The 18092-nt window shown below is 50.2% G+C and overlaps 1 protein-coding gene across 6 annotated transcripts; it reads left to right on the plus strand.

Moving 5' to 3' along the window:
- The first annotated feature begins 620 nt into the window (after positions 1–620).
- On the plus strand, positions 621–14870 carry FRS3 (fibroblast growth factor receptor substrate 3). Of its 6 annotated transcripts, none has more exons than XM_072844759.1 (7): positions 621–853; positions 3442–3547; positions 3754–3842; positions 4372–4558; positions 6600–6761; positions 7340–7497; positions 8309–14870. In XM_072844759.1, the coding sequence occupies exons 3-7, from the start codon at positions 3777–3779 to the stop codon at positions 9233–9235; spliced, it is 1500 nt and encodes a 499-aa protein (XP_072700860.1). In that variant the 5' UTR covers positions 621–853; positions 3442–3547; positions 3754–3776; the 3' UTR covers positions 9236–14870. The 6 variants fall into 6 exon arrangements, with proteins under 6 accessions (XP_072700860.1, XP_072700855.1, XP_072700861.1 ...); XM_072844754.1 differs by having other exon boundaries at positions 3409–3547; positions 8309–14869; XM_072844760.1 differs by lacking the exon at positions 621–853 and adding an exon at positions 1410–1428.
- The last annotated feature ends 3222 nt before the right edge of the window (positions 14871–18092 follow it).

An 18092-nucleotide genomic window follows, 5' to 3' on the forward strand; every position in this document is an offset into this window, starting at 1 on the left:
CATCACATCACATCAGGAGGGCTGGGGCTGAGTCAGGACCCCAGGCAGCCCGATTGTGAGCAATCGGGGTGCCTGTCGAGGTGATCTGGGGGTGCAGCTGCCTGCGGGACCCCAGCACCAAGCTGCCATTGACTGTGCTGGTTTAGTGCCCTGATACTGGTGGAACTGGGGTGGGCGGTGCGCAGGGATGCTGCGAAGGGGGGCGGCTGGGTGCAGAGTGCACCCCCCAGCACCCCCTCCTGCCCAAGACCCCTCAATCCCCCTCCGCTGACCCCCCAGCACCCCCTAGACCCTCCCAATCCCCCTCCATTGATGCTCCAGACCCCCCCAATCCCCCCTCGACTGACCCCCCAGCACCTTCTCCTGCCTCAGACCCCCGACCCCCTCCACTGACCCCCAATTAAACCTCCTGCCTCTCTGTCCCCCTCTGTCCCCCGGGACCCCGTCCCCAGCCCCCTCGCTGCCCCCACCCTCTCATCGCACCCCTCCGGCCCCCAGACCCCTGCGCTCGCCCCGCCCCCGCACCGACCACGCCCCCTCCCTGGCCCCGCCCCCGCGACAGTGGCGCCGCGGACCCAGCGCGCCCCCTGGCGGCCGCCCTCCTGCCGGTCCGGGTCCTCCCAGCCCGCGACGCTCTAGGCGGCGGCCGGCGGACTCGCTGTTCCCGGCGGGCCCGGGCCGGGCTGGGGGGACGCGGCGCTGGCGGGGCCCGCCCCGCACCCGGTCCCCGAGCCCGAGCCCGGACCCGGACCCGGCGGGCCGGGCAGGGGACGGGACGGGACGGGACGGGGGCCGGCCGGCAGCGGGGGCCCAGGCCTCAGCTCCCGGACGGCGGAGCTGGGCAGCGCCTCAGGTACCGACCCGCGCCCCGGCCTTCCCTCGGCACCGGCACCGCGCCTCGGCCCGGGGCCCCTGCCCCCGCGGCCCGCATTGCCCCCCGCCTCCCTTCCGCCCCCTTGCCTCCCCGTCCCCGCTCCCCGTCGTGTCCCCCGGTGTCCCCTCGCACCCCTCCGCACTCCCCAGCCGCCCCCTTGCACCCCCTTCCCCGCTACCCCCGGGACTCGCCCCTTCCCCATGCCCCCCGTCCCCACCGGCTGTGCAGGCCCTTTCCTCCTCCCTCCAGCCCCTTCTCCTTGCCAGCGGCCCCCCTAGCCCCGGAGGTGCCCCCCTGCAGCCCCTCTTCTCCCTCCCATGCTGGTGGCTGCTGGGGGGGACGGTGGGGTCCGTCGCTGCGTGTCACGGGTGGGTTGGTGTGGGGCCGTGTGTGTTTCCACGCGAGGTATCCGTGTGCCCCTGCGCAGGGCCGTCACGGTGGGTGCCGGGGTGCCCTGGTCCTTTGGGATTAGGTGGACCCTCTTCTGCAGCGCGGGTTTAGGAGAATGGCTTGGAGGAGCGTGGAGGCACGAAGGGTCTTCTGCAGGCTGGGGGGTACGGATGGAGCCTCTGTAGGGGCAGAGGGTTTGGGAGGAGAGCGAACGACCTGGCTGCGGAATCAGGAGAGGTGAGCTGTGGTCTGAAGACTGGGCCAAGGAGGGCTGCGAAGGCTTTGAGGAGGATTTAGGTTTGGGTCCTGGGAGGTGGGGAGACAGGAGGGGACGATGGGGCTGCTGGTCTTAGGAGGCACGTGCTCTTGCTCGCAGGGGAGCGTATCGTACTATTAGAGTGTTTGGTTCGACTAGTTAAGGCTATGAACTGGCAAACAGCCGTCGGAAAGGTGCGTGTTGAAAGCGCCAAGCAAGAGACCGGAGTCTTGAAAGTCTCGGTGTCAGCGTGAAAGGGATGCCACTAAAATATTCAACAGCGAGGAGTAGCGGGAAGCCCCGAGGGAGTGTTCAGGGATCTCGCAATGTTTTTTTTTCTCGTTTGTTCAGTTCTGACCATAATAACTGTTCAGGATAGGCAACAGCACTCCAGCCTAATCCCCTCGCAGGTTAGACAGATGCGGGTGGAGGGAGCACCAGAGGGAGAGAGAGGAATAAAGAAGAAAGAGGGGGCAAAGGTAACATGTTTTCTACATTATTTTATTTTTTTACTGAGGGAATTGACGAGATGGGAGTGGGAGAGCAGAGACAGTAGAGGACAAGGCCCCTAGTGCCCAGATTAGATGAAACGGAGCGGGATCTGTTGCTAAATTATTGATCAAAGCCTGTAAGGTCAGCGGGGAGTAAATCCATACTGAGTCTAGAAAAACAAATAGGATGGCCTGAGCAGGATGCAGTGTTGAACAGGGAGCGTGTGGTGCTATTACTGCTCGGGGTGACGGGTACGTGCAAGAGGGCAGGTGGCAGCCGGCTTGATTTGTGCCCGAGATCCTCCAGCTTGCTCAAAAGGAAGCGTCCCTCTTCTGGGGGACTTTGCAGGGTTCAGATGTGGTAGAGAATTCTTCAGGGGCCAAAGCTAAGGCATGGGGTTGCAGTGGAAGGTAATTTAGGTTCCGTTTTGGTGTAAAAAATGAAATGGGACCCCTTGGTCAGCTCCCTCCCAGCTTTTCTCCTCCCTCCGCACCGCTCTGCGCTGCGGGGGAGCCTGAGGGCAGCTGTGCAACATGGTTTTGCACAGAGATGCAACTCCATGATTCATTGTTTAATTTGGAGCGACTGGTGAGGCAGATTCTGGCATGGCAGAGTGCGAGGTTTCCAATAACCTTTTCATTTTATTTACTGCTCTAGTGCCAGGCTGGTTATCCATGTGGCTTTATTCTCTCACGCCTCAGATGGAGAGATTGTTAGCTGTTCTCGCCAAATAAAACATGGCATCCTCTCATGTCATCTGCTGCTGAATCCCTTGCCCTGGAGTGGATGTGGAGTCCTTTAAGTTTGCATCAAAGACAGCAGTATTTCTCACTACTAGTGCGTGCAACTCCTGCCTGCTTGATACTTGCGCTTGCTGACTGTTGTCTGATAGCTGAGTCTTTATGTTTTCTGGCATTTGTTACTTTTCATAGTCCAAAGTAGAAAAGCTGTTGTGTTCGCTTGCTTTAAAGGCTGCTGGTTCTCTGACTCCTAAGGACCTTCCATTGAATGAAGGTATCTTCACATTCCTAAGCAGCAGACGCCTGTGATTCCTCGTATCCTCACCACTCTCAGCCATTCAGTATTACTGTTGTGTTTTATTTAAACTACAGGAGCTCTGATAAACCCCACTCCTGTGTAGGATCCCAAAGCCAAGAAGTAAAAGACCTCTTATTTTTAGGTTTTTTCAGCTGTAGACTGTATATTTTTTCAGAAATTACAGCAGTGGTCTGTGCAGAATTATTTTCTATATTCATATAAATGCAGGTAGTTAGTTAAACCAAAAAGTGTACCTGCCTTCCTTGTGATATTTGGAGGGAAATTCAGTCACCCCCCCACCCCCTGCTTTTTAATTTTCTTTGTTTTTTAATTTGTTTAATTGTATTCTCCTTGTCAGGTGGAAGATGGGACAGTTTCCCTTGTGTTTTAGGTGACCCTGACACCTGGTTACCATGAAGTCCCGAAGGAGATAGAGGGACAGTAGTGGGAATTTCTTCTCACTCCTCCAAAAAAAAAAATCCAACAATTGCCTAATGGTAAGAAAGCTGTTATTTTTAATGAGCCTTATATTGTACAGTGTCCATTAATCGAGGAACACATTGAAGAGTTTGAGATCCAAACCCGCTGGGCCACGTGCAGGGGGATCGAGGAGGATACAGGCTGTAAACGCTGCATGTTTGGAGAGGGTGGGAGGAGTTGGTTCGAAAACATGATTGTCCTCTGTTTTGCACCCTCTCCCCAGGGATTACCTCTTATGCTGACGTCATGGGGAGCTGCTGCAGTTGTCTGTGCAGAGACAGCATCCCAGACAACCATCCCACCAAATTTAAGGTAAGTTTTGCACCTTCATCCCCATCGGAGAGTCTGTGACAGCACGGACTACTCACAGAGCCCAGCATGGATTGGACTCCAGGCATGAAAGGAAAGAAAACCTCTGCTCTTGCAGAGAAGTCTTTCGCTTGATAAGATTTGCAAATATGTTACTGTTTTGGTTTGTTGGGGTTTTTTTTCCTTTCCTTAAGCAACCTCTGCTGCAAATATGTTTGTATTTGCAGTAGGAATTGCCTCTGCACTGAGATTCAGCTGAGCAAGGAAATGGGGAACTGGAGAGAAACCTTTTATTGCTCAGGGCTGTGTTCCAGTGTCTGTGCTGAGACACATCAGCTGAACTGCCAAGCACACAGTCTCCAGGGCTGCCGGCTCGGCGCCTTCTGCCAGCAATGAATTCATGCCCTCAGCTGAGAAAAGGCATCTCAGTAAATTAAAGGGGAATCCACAGGAATTACAGTGTCTTCATGGGTGGGCTTTTTTCGATACCAGTGCACTGAGTTTCCTGATGTGAGCTCTGTGGCCTCTGCAGGTAACGAACGTGGACGATGAAGGTAACGAGCTGGGATCTGGGATTATGGAGCTGACACAGACGGAGCTCATCTTGCACACTCACAAGCGAGATGCTGTCAGGTGGCCCTACCTCTGCTTGCGCCGCTATGGCTATGACTCCAACCTCTTCTCCTTCGAGAGCGGTCGTCGCTGCCAGACAGGGCAGGGTGAGTGTGGAGGTTCCTGGAGGAAGGAACTGCTGAGGTTTCTGTTCCCAGGCAGCCAGAGTGAGCTGATGCTTGTGTCTTCCCAAATTCCTGCATCTAATGAATCAACAGGTTCTTTTGCAGCCTCTGTTCCCCCAGAATACCAGAGTGTGCATGCACATACAGTTAATACTCCTGACTGAAACGCTAATGAGAACATCATCACGGCTCAGGACCTGGGCATAAATCTAATGGTCTCATTTTGCTAGTGCATCGACGCTCATGAGGTAATTGATGAAGCAGGTTTGAGCATTGGACGGGGCGTATTTAATGTCAGAGAGGATGTTAGTTACACTGTCAGCTCTGAGCTTCGGTACCGAATGATGCACAGCTGTGGTAGGAGAGGTTGCTGGACTTCTTTCCTTAGGAGCTAGAAAGTGCTTTTTGCAAGACTGAAGCTTTGTTAAGCGTTTTTTAGCTCCGGGGATAAAGCTTAAGGCCATCACCTGCACCTTTTGCAGGTTCCTCTTGGGGTTTGCTTATTCCACAGAGCTGCCAAATGCCCGTCAGTAGCAATAGTTGTTTGAGCATGCCTCATGTTTCTCAGTGCATTTGCTCTGCCTTGGTTAGTGCTAGTTCTACTTAATGCTTTGCATTTCGTGTCTGGCAGCACTTTGTAACGTAGAGGGAAAGGAGTTTTACGTTTTACTGATTTTGTGCATGGGGATGCTGTGCATAGAGAAGGGAAGTGAGTCACCCAGGAGTACGTGCCAAGTCATCAGCAATGCTGGGAATAGACTCCAATTTTACAATGGTGCCTGTTAGTTCCTTTACCAGTCTGTCTCTCTTGCTTTTAAAGTGCTGAACATTTGCTTGGCATCTGCATCCCCGGGAAAAAAAAGTTTGTTTCCTCATTCTATTAATGTGTTTGTAAACTCCTTCATATCCAAAAGGACTCTGCATGACTGTTCAGTGTCTGTGTAAAGCACTGCGCAAATCTGTAGCGCCGTATGCTCCTTTTTAATATTTATGTAAGTGGGGTTTTCCTCTCCTGGAGTCGTGGGCTTATCAGTTGCCAGCGATGGGCATTGCCTGTCTTCGGTTTCTGTTTTGCCTTTTGCAGGATGCAGTGATTAGAATTCTGCCCTGTGTGTGTTTTGTTTTTTGTTTAGGTCCAGGTAGTGGGGATAAAGCGGAGCCATTTGTTCTTCATATATTACAAAATTTTTAGCAGACACATACTTACTCCTCAGTCTTAAAGCAGACAGAAATGAGAGGGATGGCGTTGTGTTTTGAGGAGTTTTCTCCCTTCCTTGTAGGACTTTTTGTCTGCTTAGTTAATTTTATTTGGAGGTCTCCTTCCTGATGCTGCTCCCCACCTTATATAAGGCAGATATAGCTTTTTTTTTTTTTTTTTTGGCCAGAATGTTTAAAACCATATTCTTTGGGGTAGCAGCCGTTGTTGCCATGCTGTTCTCGTTGCTATGGCTTTTGTGCGTGTGTGTGCGTGCCAGCTTGGGATTGGTTAGCTCTGCACACACCAGCTCTGGTTTGGGCTGCTCGTTTGGGGAGACACTGTTTAATTCCATACGTTTTTGAAATATGACGTTCTTGTCCCTCCCTCACGTGCACGCTGCACAGGGCCCGGTTCAGCTTCACGCAGTCACTGGATAGACTTTCCCCGGTAATGAGAACTGGACTGGGTACCAAGTGAGTTAAAATAGAAGATTAGAAATTAAACGAGACCGGTTAGCCTGTCCCTTTCACACCTCTGCTCGTGTGGGATTGAACGTCTTAAGATAACTGGGGTGCTCACGATTTTTCTTGTAATAATGCACCATTTGGTCAGATGGCAGTCATGGCATTGTATTTCTGTTGATGCAATAACCCACCGAGTTGTTGGCTGTTCTCCTGTGGCTGTGGGTTGCAGGGGGTTGATTGTGTTAAACACAACGAAAGAAATCAGAATTGCCTGGTCATTTAGAGCTGGGAATTACATATACTCTTGTTAAAGCAGGATGCCTTTCTTGCTTTTCTGACCCTCCTCTTCGTTACTGTGCAGGGATTTTTGCCTTCAAGTGTTCCAGAGCAGAGGAGATCTTTAATCTGCTTCAGGACCTGATGCAGTGTAACAGTATCAACGTAGTGGAAGAGCCTGTTGTCATCACCAGGAACAGTCACCCCACGGAGCGGGAGCTCTCCCGGACCCCCCAGGCACCCAACAGTAAGGCTCCTTCAGTGTCCAGGGAGAAGAGGGGAGAACACAGAGACGTGGGCGATGTCTGCAATTGCTCGGGTGAAACTGCCCTTTGCAGCCCATGGATCTCTCCCATGTGTTGCCAACCCATATCTTTATGTCCACGTGTGCCCTATAGAGCATATTTATTTTAAGGTCCCCCTTGTCTGCGATGTGGTATTTTGTTTCCAAGGAAACTGCAACAAAAAGCCCTTCAAATAGTCAACCGAGTCGTCACCCTTCCGTTGGTTTTCGTCTGGACCGCTGCCAAGTGGCCTTTTTAAGTAGCATCTACAAGGATCAGGTGGTTCCTAGAGGAAACCACATCTGGAAGAATTCGGGTTTGCTCAATTCCTGTCTCCATTAGGAGTGACTTAAATAAATTTAAACAAGAGGGCCTAGCCCTTTTATTTATACTAGGTACTTCATGGTAGGCATCTTCCCCAGACAGGCTGATTCTGACTTACAGGGTGCACTTAAGAGGACAGCTTACTGTGAAAATGAAGTCAACTCTATTTTGTACCAAACCAATGCTCTAATGCTTACCTGTCTTGATTCTCTCCCAGATCTGGGGTACACTGTCCCAGGATTTCCCAATGGATTTCACAGCTTCCCTGGAGAAACCCTATCATACTCTGCAGCCCGCCACCCCTCTGTGAGCAGCCTGAGGCATTCCTCTGTGGGTGAAGACTCTACTCATGCCCTTATCGGGCCTGATGAGCAGGTAAACCTGGATGTCCTAAATTCTGCTGTCTGCAAGCAATGAACAAGCAGCTTGTTTAGCTAGCAGTCCTGTGCAATTCTGGGTTTCTCTTACTCCAGCAAAGCTCAGGGGATCCTCATACCTTGTCATCCTTTTTTTCCTCTTTTGCTTCATTTTGCTCTTGGAGGCTTCTGCTCTCTGACACTTCACTAGAACGGGCACTCTATCAAGGCTGACTGAGTTGGCTTCCTTAATCCACTAGCATTTGCGTGGCAATTATTTAACAGCAGCACTTACCTTGTGAGTCCAAGTCACACTGCCCTATCTGTCAGCTATTACTGCAATCCCTAAACCGATGTGCAGAGGCATACCCAAGTCCAGACTCTTTTTATTTTTATTTTTGATGTCCAGCTCTTTGTTCTCAGTTTTAGAATTCAAGATTTTTCCCTACAAAATCCAGCTTGTCTCAGCCATTATCAGAGAAGCCTAGGTAGGTGAGTGCTGCAATATCGCCAGTGTAAGCCCCTCAAGGAAATATTTTGCAAGTGGCTTTGCTTTTTGTTCTTTGTGCCATATGCATCGAGCGTGAAATAATGATGTGTATCTTCTGGAGTTGGACTCCTTTTTGTCTCTCCTTCAGCCCACAAATCCAGAAATGGCTTTGTGTTTGGCTTCCCAAAGTGTTTTCAACTTCCGAAATTCTTTCATTTCCTCCCGCTTCGTCAGCCACCGAAGAATTTTCCATTCCTGTTGGTTTCTCAGCTGCTGACAGCTGCCTTGCTCTTGTCTCTTCTCTTCTCCTTTCACTGTCCCTCTGCTTCTCTCCTTGCAGTCCCACACCTACGTCAACACGGCCAATGGCGATCAGGAGCTGAGGGGCCGACATTGTATGCACTCCTTGCCTGAAGTCCACCCTCCTTTCCCCCATAGGAACCACAGCTGCTCCCTCGAAGACCGCAATCCCCAGGTCTTTCTGCAGCCGGGGGAGGTTAAGTTCGTGTTAGGTCCCACATCCAACTACAGACGCGTTTGTCGGCACCACCGGGAGTGCAGGACGCACTTCTGCCCCCCCAACAACAACAACAACGAGTGCGAGGAGGAGTGCCCTTCACCCCAGTGTGTCTACGAGAACATCAACGGCTTGCTGCCCCCCAGCACCTCCTCTCTCTGTCGAGGTGGGCGCTTGAAACTCACCCGGGAGGACACGGGCTTACCTGGCTGCTCCCATCGCAGAACGGCATTGCTGCACTACGAGAACTTGCCGTCGCTGCCCCCGGTGTGGGAGTGCCAGCCGCTCCGGCGGGGCGAGGAGGACGCAGGTGCCGGGGACATGCTGACGCCTTCCCCCAACGGCTACTCCGAGGCTGGTGAAGAAGATCCCCTGCAGAACTACATGAACTCGGAGAACACCGCGCTGCACGGAGGCAGCGGCCAGCGGCGCAGCGGCTTCCTGCCAAAGCCTCGTCGCAGCTGTGTGCCCAGCGTCTTCAGCTTCGACTTCCCCCGGCCCTGTCCAGAGCAGCCGCGGCAACTCAACTACATCCAGGTGGAGCTGGAGGCTGAGCCGCGCAAGGGACATCAGAACCCACCGGTCCCCCGTGTCCCACCTCCTGCCACCCACGAAGCCCGCCGGACGGACTCCTACGCAGTCATTGACCTAAAAAAGACAGCGGCCATGTCCAGTTTGCAACGGGCCCTGCCGAGAGATGATGGGACTTCGCGGAAAACTCGACATAACAGCACTGACCTGCCTCTGTAAAGGGGGAACGCCAAGTGCAAGCACTGTGTCGTGGCTTCGGTACCTGCCCTTCAGTGTATTGCCCGGTGTGACTTCCGTTCGCCATTGCCTTCTGCTTCCTTGTTTACCCCCTTACCTGGTGTTATGGGATGGCTCCTACAGCTGATGTTAAGGCTAGTCTGTCTGTCCGTCTTCCCCTCTCCGTCTCTCCCGTGTAGTTTGTTTTTAAAGCCTTGTGGGAAATTTGACGATGCTGTTTGAAGGTTAAATTTCTGGTGAGAGGGGTAGAAGGTGCCAGCAATAGTACCAGCACTGTGTACCGGCACGGATACAGCCTCAAATCGGGTTAGCTCTCCCGATTCCCTGGCAGCTCCATAAGCAGTGCCAACAGCCTGGCTGCAGAGGCAGGGCAGTAGCATGGTGGAGGCATGTTTCTAAAAGCAAGTTGCTTTAGGAGCTCCACTGCAAACCAAGCCCGTTTCCTGTGGATTTCATGCCTTGCGACTCCAGGTGAGCTCTGCAGCTGGGCCACTCCAAAGTTGGTTTTTGCCTTGGGGTTTCAGTGATCCCGGATGACTTGGGAACTCATGCTGCGGTCTTTTCCCCCTCAACTTGCTCCTTTCTCCTATTTTCTTGAAGCTCGTAGAAGCTTTTTGTACTTCTGTCCCTTTCTCAGATTTGATTTAAATTAGGCAACTCTAGAAATTAATAGAGGAGAACAGACAGCCATGGGCACAGACACTGTGATCACAGAAACCTGATTTCCTGAAAAGACCCTGCTCTAAAAGAGGAGGGGAAGACCGCAACTGTGAGAGAGATTTGAGGTTTGGTATAGAAAACTTCAATTGTACCATACCCTGTTTTGATTTTTAAGGGTTCTTTTTGGTGGCTGTTCAGAAGTGTTGTTGATTTATTTATTTGTTTACTTATTTATTAAATGTTCTTTTGCGTCCCAGTGGTAAGTGCCAAAATTGGTGCCAATATGAAACGTGTACTCGCTGTGGCTCACTCCTGCCTGGGGGACAGATCTCAGAAGAGGTTGGTGGCTTTGCTGAGCTGCAGCTGGGGGAAAGAGCAGCTGTGAATCAAAAATTTTTTAACTGGGACTGACTGTCACAGGGTGGGTGGGAAACGGTACGGGAGACGTGGGAGTGCGAGCTGAGCCGCCAGGCAGCTGAGCTGGGAGTTGTATCAAAGCCACGTGCCTGGCTGCATCCATGAGAAATATTTGATCGGTGTTTTGAGTGAATGCGCAGTTTGTTTCCTACAACTATGGACTTGGAAGGGCTAAATTTCTGCTCTCGGGTAAATTTGTGGCCTTTGATACGGATTTTTCTCTTGACACCAGGGCTGAGTCTAGGCTGAGCTGCCAAGCCTCTGTGTGAGGTCCTGTGTAGGGTCTCTGCTCCTCTTCCGTTGCAGGATGTTCCACCACCCCTCTCCGCACGGTGACACGCTGCAGCTTAATTCCTCCCTGGATTACTCTTTGCCATTATAAGCTGTTTCAATGAGACAGAAGTGCTCTGGTTACTCTGGAGTCCCACCTTTCTGCTGTCTGTTTTCTTCATCTTCCTCCCTGGGATAGGAATTGACAGATCCAGTGCTCTGCGAGGTGTCCCGCTGCCAGCAGAAACGTTGCCAAACCTTGCTGTGTTCTCCTTGTCCCTAATGTTTTTCCGATGTCGAAGTCAGTGAGCCTCCGGTGTGAAAGAAGAGAGAACCCTATCGTGCTGCTGCAACCTGCTTCTGAGGTCCAGAAACTTGATTTCCAGATTTTTGAAGTTCAGCCTTTTTGGTTTTGGTGCTGTAATGTCATATTGAAATGTGACCCTTTTGGGAACAAGGACACGTGCCGTGCAGTTCAGAAAAAGTGATAAAAGTATGAGTGATGCCATGCTTGTGTTGGCAGAACATGCATTTCTTGCCTTGCTGTTGCACTATAAATTCAAAGTACACCACATGCTTAAAATCACTGTTTTTTCCGGGTTTTTTTGGAAGTCCTTGTGCTTGTCTTCCATTCTTTTCTCCACCCCAACCCTTGTGTGATCTATAACTGAAAGGAAACCCAAGTAATATATTTTTATATGTATACCAAATGACTTTATTTGAAGGGGGGGGGAAAGACAGGTAATGTATCCCCCTAAATCTAGCTTTCATTTAGGGAAGTGAGAGAAGAAATTGTTTATATATATTAAAAAGTTAACTGCGTTAAGCTTTAAATAAACTATTTAAATAAAGAGTTTCTAAGCTGTAAGTGTCACCCTCTGGGACAGCACTAGCAACTCCCACGTGGCAGCACAGGGCAATGCTCTGGGAGCCTCTGTATGAACCGGCCTTTCCACTGCCTGAGCTGAGAAATGCAAAATACTTCTTCCCCTCTTCCCTCCCAGAAAGGGAAAAAAGGATGAAATGTTTTACATTTACACGGAGGAAGAGGTGTGGGCCCTTTCCCACCCGCACGGGAGGTTTGCAGGTTGGTTAAATGCAAGGGAAGATGCTGTTGGGTGGCAGCTTGTGTCTTGGGAGAAGGCAGGTGAGGGCTGGGCTGCTGCTTGGGTGCTCCCTGTGGCCACCAGCCTGGCTCCGTGTCCCCGACGGGTGGGATGGGGCTGGTGTGAAGGTCTGTAGATATTGTGAGCTCCAGGGATCAGGGAAAGCACACCGGTGCTGGTGGGTCCTCAGAAAGGCCAGGCTCCCAGCGAGCCCCGGCTGCAGTCCTATTTAGGTGGCTTGAAATTAGCTTGGCTTTGGGAAAGCTGGCTTTGACCTTTTGAACTGCTGACTTTCACGTCCTCCAGACAAACTGGGTTGTCCGACTTGTGCCTCCCTTTCCTCTTTGGTGAGTCTGATGCTCCCCTACCTCCCAAGGACACTGAAAGCAGTAATGACAAGGCGACTGCTGTCAATAGCTATGTCCGCACATAGCAGATATGTTATTGCTGTTCCCTGACGGCATCCCTTATCCCATTTATAGTGGAGGATGCTGCACCTATTCAAGGAAGGAGGAGAAGAATTTCCTTGACCTTAAAGGTGACGAAATGTAGAGCTGATGCTGGCTGCATCTGCTGCTTTCAGTGCACAGCGATCTGGTGGGTGTCCTGCTGCACCGTCCTCTGCTTCACATCCCGTTGTGTCCTCCCTGGTGGCCGTGGGTCGGGGAACAGCACTGCTGGCTCAGCAGGCTTCGCTCGAGTGGTATTGCAAGCTCCCCAGAAAGCTTTGGGAATGAAAAGCCGGTCACAGCTCATTGTTTGCAGTGGGTTTGTTTAATGTTAAAGCAATTAAATGGGAAACGCCATGCAGGCAGCCAGGAAACCAGTTGTCATTTATGGCTTTCAGGGTGCACATCGGGTTCATGTCCCAGTGATTTTCTCGCTTTTTTTTGCTTTTCTGGAAAACTTCACAAGAGCAATGTCCGCATTAAATAGCCAGGGCCCTTTGCGAACTTCTTAATACTCAATTTTGCAGGTGGTGTGAAAGTGCAAGGAAAGACCGGAGTGGTGTTTGAACCGAGGTTCTTGGGGCACCGGGAGCAGAAATGTCACTGGTCTGGATTTCGCTGTCACTCGCCAGTGTCGCAGCTTCCTCTAGTGGCCACGCTTGAGATGGTTTTGGAGGAGAAACCAGTATCGGGTTGAAAGGCGAGGAGGACATCTGAGCTGGCATTTTCTCATTCCTTCAGTTCTTTGATTTGGGTGATGGGCAGGAGGGATCTCTTCTGATAACCCTCTGGAGTCTTTCCTTGTTACTGTTTTCTTTCGGTTGAAAATAATCTTTATGCACTATGTTGTGTCTTTATGGCACCTTGTAAAGATGGGTCTTACAGATTTTTGCTTTGAGCCTTACATACAAGTTTGCTGGACTTTCCCGACGGATGCATACTAATATACATGTGCATGCTTGCTTGGATGGGAAACTAAACTAAGGATACCCAGTGATTCCTCCTATCCCTTCAACCACGGAATGTCCCCCACAGCGAAGATCACCTCCATGGAGCAGAATACCTCACCCTTTGCGGCTGCATCCATAAATCTGTTTTTGAGTTCAGAAGGATTCATCCAGGGCTCTGTGCATCCAACTGATGCCACACAGTTGACCAGGAGGAAATGAATGAGCACGTGTACATCTGAAACCTGCTCTGGAATTAGACCCTGAAGCTGTGAGATGTCTTACTCTCCCAAGCTTGCTTCTGCAAGGTGGATGGTTCGCCGTGACGTTTTGTCGTGAATTGGTAACTTGGGAAAAGGAGCTGTGTTCAGTCAGCTGTTGGGTTTGCTGAGACTTTCTTTGGTTCTGAAGAACAGGCAGCAAAATGAAGCTATGCTGGGTAATGGCGAAGACCTGGCAGCACGAGCTTCGCTGTTGGCTTGGGTACTTTGCTGCAGAGCAGGTTTGTGTAGTGCTGGCTGGGGACTGTGTTGCATCTTTGCTGGTCTCCTTCCCCTGCTTGTGAGATTGAAGCTCAAGGGATGACTTGGTAAGCAGCCATGTGCTACGCAGAGAGAATTTGACTGTCTTAACCTTTTTAAGTGGTTCTTGTTTGAGTTTTGAGTTAATCAATCAGACTTCTTCCCCTGATATTTCTTCCCTGGTGAATGCATAAATAGATCTTTTACCCTTCCCTTTCCTAAGAACCTGTTGGTAGGAACATAGCTTCTCCCGGCACTCAGTTGTCTTTTATTGTGGGAGGGTTTTTTGATTTGTTTTTTCTTTTGACCCATTGTATGTGCCTGCTTTTCCCCCGGGGAAGGAGGTTGGAATATCTGTGAGCTGTACCTGCCTTACAAAGGAGAGGCTGGATTGTGAGGGTTAAAGGATCAATATTTCTGCAAAGAGACTCGAATGCGTTAGTTATTACTAAAGTATTGTTATTTTTATTACCTAAGCCATGATGTTCACTGGGAGAAAAACTAAACCAGGGCTTGGTATTACAGCTGTCTGTTCTCTCAGCCGTTTTCTCCCAAAGTCTTTCCTCTGTCCCTCCGCGTGATGCTGCTCAGCCCTCTCGGGTGGTATCTTGACTGTGAAGTATCGTTAACGAATGATCGTTAACGAACGCATTGCCTAAATTCAGCTTCTGGGAAGGCTGCCATCAGTCTTTCTGGGAAGTTTGTCTTTCCCCCAAACTTGGCTCGTCTTGAAATGCCGCGCACAGGTAGCAGAACAGGTTTAGATTCCTGTTACCGAAGAGGACCAAAGGTGAATGCATTAGTGGAAATCCTGAGAGCTTTGAAGTTGGCAATTACAGGCCAGGGTCTGGAAAAGGCTAATTGTAAAGAAGGGATCTAATTTGTTTTTCTTCCATAAGTGAATGTGATTTTACAGTTGAAAGGCCCAGATGCATCTGTGTTATCTCAAGCTCTCCTCCCATGCGATTCTCCGTGTTCTCACTCGTACTGGTGTCTTTGATACTGAACATTTCTGATGTGGCAGAAAAGCAAAGGTGCTTCGGGGCTCTGGCCACCGGGGATTCAGTTGCTCTGACCAGAGGGGTTGATCTTGCTGTGTAATTGCTTCTTCAGGTTGTTTCTATGGATATCCATTCCGTCCCTCTTTATATCTCATCCGGGTGTAACCTTAGAGGTGAAGAACAACAGCAGTGCTATGTGGCCTGAGGAGTGCTCATGTCTTACGTTAATGTGCACTACGAATGTATACAGAATAAATGGAGTATGATGATTATCCGGTGGTCCTGTCTTTTGTGTGTGGTGCAGAGAACCAACTGTCACATTTCACAGTGAACTTTACTTTTTATTTAAAATTGAAAGCCAGGCCAACAATCACCCATTGTCCTCATGCAATTCAAGCTGGACTTCTTGCAACCTTTGTTTTCCAGGTCTCCCTCCCCTGAAGGAATAATGTCTATGTCCTTATGTATTCTACCTGGAGCAACGGTTGCTGTCTTCCACCTGGCCAGTCTCACTGCGATAGGCTTAAAAAAATAAATGAAGAGAAACATGTATGCAGAGACAGACGCCTTTCCCTCTCTGTTGGCTGGTGACCCGTGGGGATGTCATTGCAGGACAATTCCATGTGCTGCTTGTTTGAGCTGGAAGCTGAACTCACACAAACGTTTGGATGAGGCTCTCTGGCCCATGTGATACAGGAGCTGAGGCCCTGAAACCTCTGACTCTTTCATGGTGACTCTCTTTGGGGCAGAGCCATCACTGACATGAGATGAGATGACATGACCAACATGAGTTGGTCGTGAGCATGTTGGTCATGTTGGACATGAGTTGGTCATGAGCATGTTGGTCATGTTGGACATGTTGGACATGACCAACATGAGTTGGTCATGAGAGTGTAGACCAGATTTCCATTGAGCTGAGCATCAGGAGGAAATAATGAAGTTGCCTTGGAAATTGATGTACTATGAATGTGGGCTGAGCATAGCAAGAATATTCATGGTCTCTGGACTACCAACCCTTTAAGACATGCTGTTTCCACTATGGGTAATTTAAGCTAACAGTTTGGAGCGGTGGAATTTGGGGGCTGGTGGGAATGAGGTGCTTTTGCCAATGTTGAACTTCACTCTTCCTGGCTGTGCTGATCTGCTCTAGGCACAGGGCCTTTCCATGGGTTGTCTGCCATCGCTCTGTGCAAACAGTTGATTTGCTTGTTTTTTCAAACTCTACAGCAAGTGAGAGCTAATCGTGCGGTAACATGCACAGTTTAATTCCTTGGCTTATAAAATTGCCCCTGAAAACTCATCCCCAGCAGGAACTGACTTAAGAACAGCTAATAGGGCCATCTGTGCCTTCCTAAGTGAGCGTGCCTTCATGTGTGGTGTCTTCCCAACCCAAACCCGTGCGTTTCTTTCCTTCAGGGTCGTTCCATAACTTTCTAAAATGCTGGAGGTAAGAAATGGAAGGGAAATGGAGGAGATAACTGATGATAAACCCATGTTGTTATTTCCATCCCATCCCAGGAAAACACAATGAAACATTTTTCAGGAAGACTAGGAAGACTTTGATAGTCCTATCAAAAAGAACTTGAAAATAGCATGGCATTTGCCACTGGTATTTGACTTGGAGTTTTCAGGATAGTCCTTAGCATTGTGGGAAAATCTCTTGTGATGGGTGCATCTCTAAACTTCAGGGACATGAGTGGACACTGATGCAGGGAGGTGGGGACCGTTTTGGGGTGTATAAGGAGGTGACGTAGAGCTCCAGCATCAGCTTGGGGTCTGGGACTGAGCAGGGTGACTGGAGGTCTCTTTGGAAACTGCCCGCAAGAGAAGGTCATCATGAAGTGGCTGATCCTTGCCCTGGTTTGGGAATTTAAATGTTAGACCTAGAGCCTAGCTCTTTATTTCAGGAACCATTCTCATGGTTGAGTAGGAAAGGAGGAATATTTATTTTAATGTGGATGGAAGCTGTTCATCTGTGTACTATAATCTCTGTTTTGCAAATAAAACGCTAAAACCAGCTCGTGCAGCACTGAGTAAAGGATACGTGTGCTCGTGCGCAGTTCATAAACACAGCTGCTTCGGACGTACCCATGCCATTGCAGCTCCCACCAACGGCTTTTCTTGGTTGGAGAACCCAAGCAGAGAGCAGTTGTGCTCCAGGCAAAGTCTATATAGCTATTTTAAATTAATCGCATAGAGCAAGACTGTTTAAATTATCAAGGGGGAGAGCATTAACACCGATGAGATTCAGGCACCTTCAGGAAGGGTTTTAGCTGACATGGTGCTTAGGACAGCAACAGGCTTTAATGACCAGGGGAAGCTCCTGGCAGTCCCGTATTCATGTTTATTAAGTTCTATGCTACCGTTTGTTGAGGTAAATAGCAAAAGCTTGTGTCTGGGGCAGAGGTGGAGGAACCGGGGTGGTAAATCATCCTGGAGTTGGGACCAGTCACTTCTCTGTGTTTTTGCCACGGGTAGAGCAGAGCCTAGAGCAGACTAGGAAATTCAGGGTGATGGCAATGTTTTTGGAAAGGTTTCTGTCCCCTGATGGCTCTGGGAGTGCTGTCTACAGGCAGGAGAGGTCTTCGGGTCATGAGGGAGGCTGGATCCCACTTTAGAGCCCGTTCCCAATCTTGTGAAACGCTCTGTCGAGAGCTACCGGCTTCTGGGAGATGGTGCCCACCTCTGCAGCGGCTGTTGGTTTAATAAGATTTGTTGGCTCATATGGAAAGTGCTTAAGCCCTCCAGATGGCCAGGACAGCTGCTGCTCATGGCTCATCTCGTGTGCTGGTTTTGCCCCGCCGCAGTGTCCCGGGAGAGGTGGCGGAGTTGGCCATGGGATGCAAAGGGGATCCGTACTCATCTGGGAGAGACGGGGTACCCTGGGCTGGAGCTGTTTGCGTGTGGGCTGGGCCATTGCAGCAACACAGAAAAGAAACTGAAAGCAAAGGAGGAGAAACGCCCAGAGCTTGGCCCCGAGGAGAAGTCCTGCCTTGGAGTGGCACGGGTGCTGTTGGCCAAGTCCTGCTCCGCGTAGGGACGTGGGATCTCTGATGTTAGAAACTGTAAATCCTTGCTTCCCGTTAGACTAAATGTCTCGGCAAACAAGTGCTGTCTAACTCTGGTCAAGAAGTGCCAAAAGTAGAATGTGTTCATGCGTGCTGTAGAGGGCACCTTATTCCTTTGTCTTTTGGCAAGGCTGAGTCCCCGTGGGGACCTGCAGATAACACTCGGTATATTGACGTTTTGATAACTGCTCTTTGCTTTCAGCCAGAATTTGCTTTTTATCCAATCTTAATAAGTTGATCTTTCTATCAATCCTGCTAGCAAACAAGATAATTGCTTTATTATAGTCTCAATATCCAGCAAAGGACACACACTCCCTGGTGCTCCCGAGGGAGTAAAATCTGTGCAGAGCGTTGACACGGGATGAGTGCAGCGATAGCGACGCGGGGCTATCGGCGGATG

The sequence above is a fragment of the Ciconia boyciana genome, chromosome 23 (genome assembly GCF_034638445.1).
Source record: "Ciconia boyciana chromosome 23, ASM3463844v1, whole genome shotgun sequence".
Taxonomy (NCBI): domain Eukaryota; kingdom Metazoa; phylum Chordata; class Aves; order Ciconiiformes; family Ciconiidae; genus Ciconia; species Ciconia boyciana.

Bases quoted from the DNA above. Each gene is read 5' to 3' on its own strand.
- FRS3 (XM_072844759.1), top strand. From the start codon at position 3,777: ATGGGGAGCTGCTGCAGTTGTCTGTGCAGAGACAGCATCCCAGACAAC. The intron at 3,843-4,371 runs GTAAGTTTTGCA...TGGCCTCTGCAG, and splicing joins ACCATCCCACCAAATTTAAG to GTAACGAACGTGGACGATGA. The intron at 4,559-6,599 runs GTGAGTGTGGAG...GTTACTGTGCAG, and splicing joins TCGCTGCCAGACAGGGCAGG to GGATTTTTGCCTTCAAGTGT.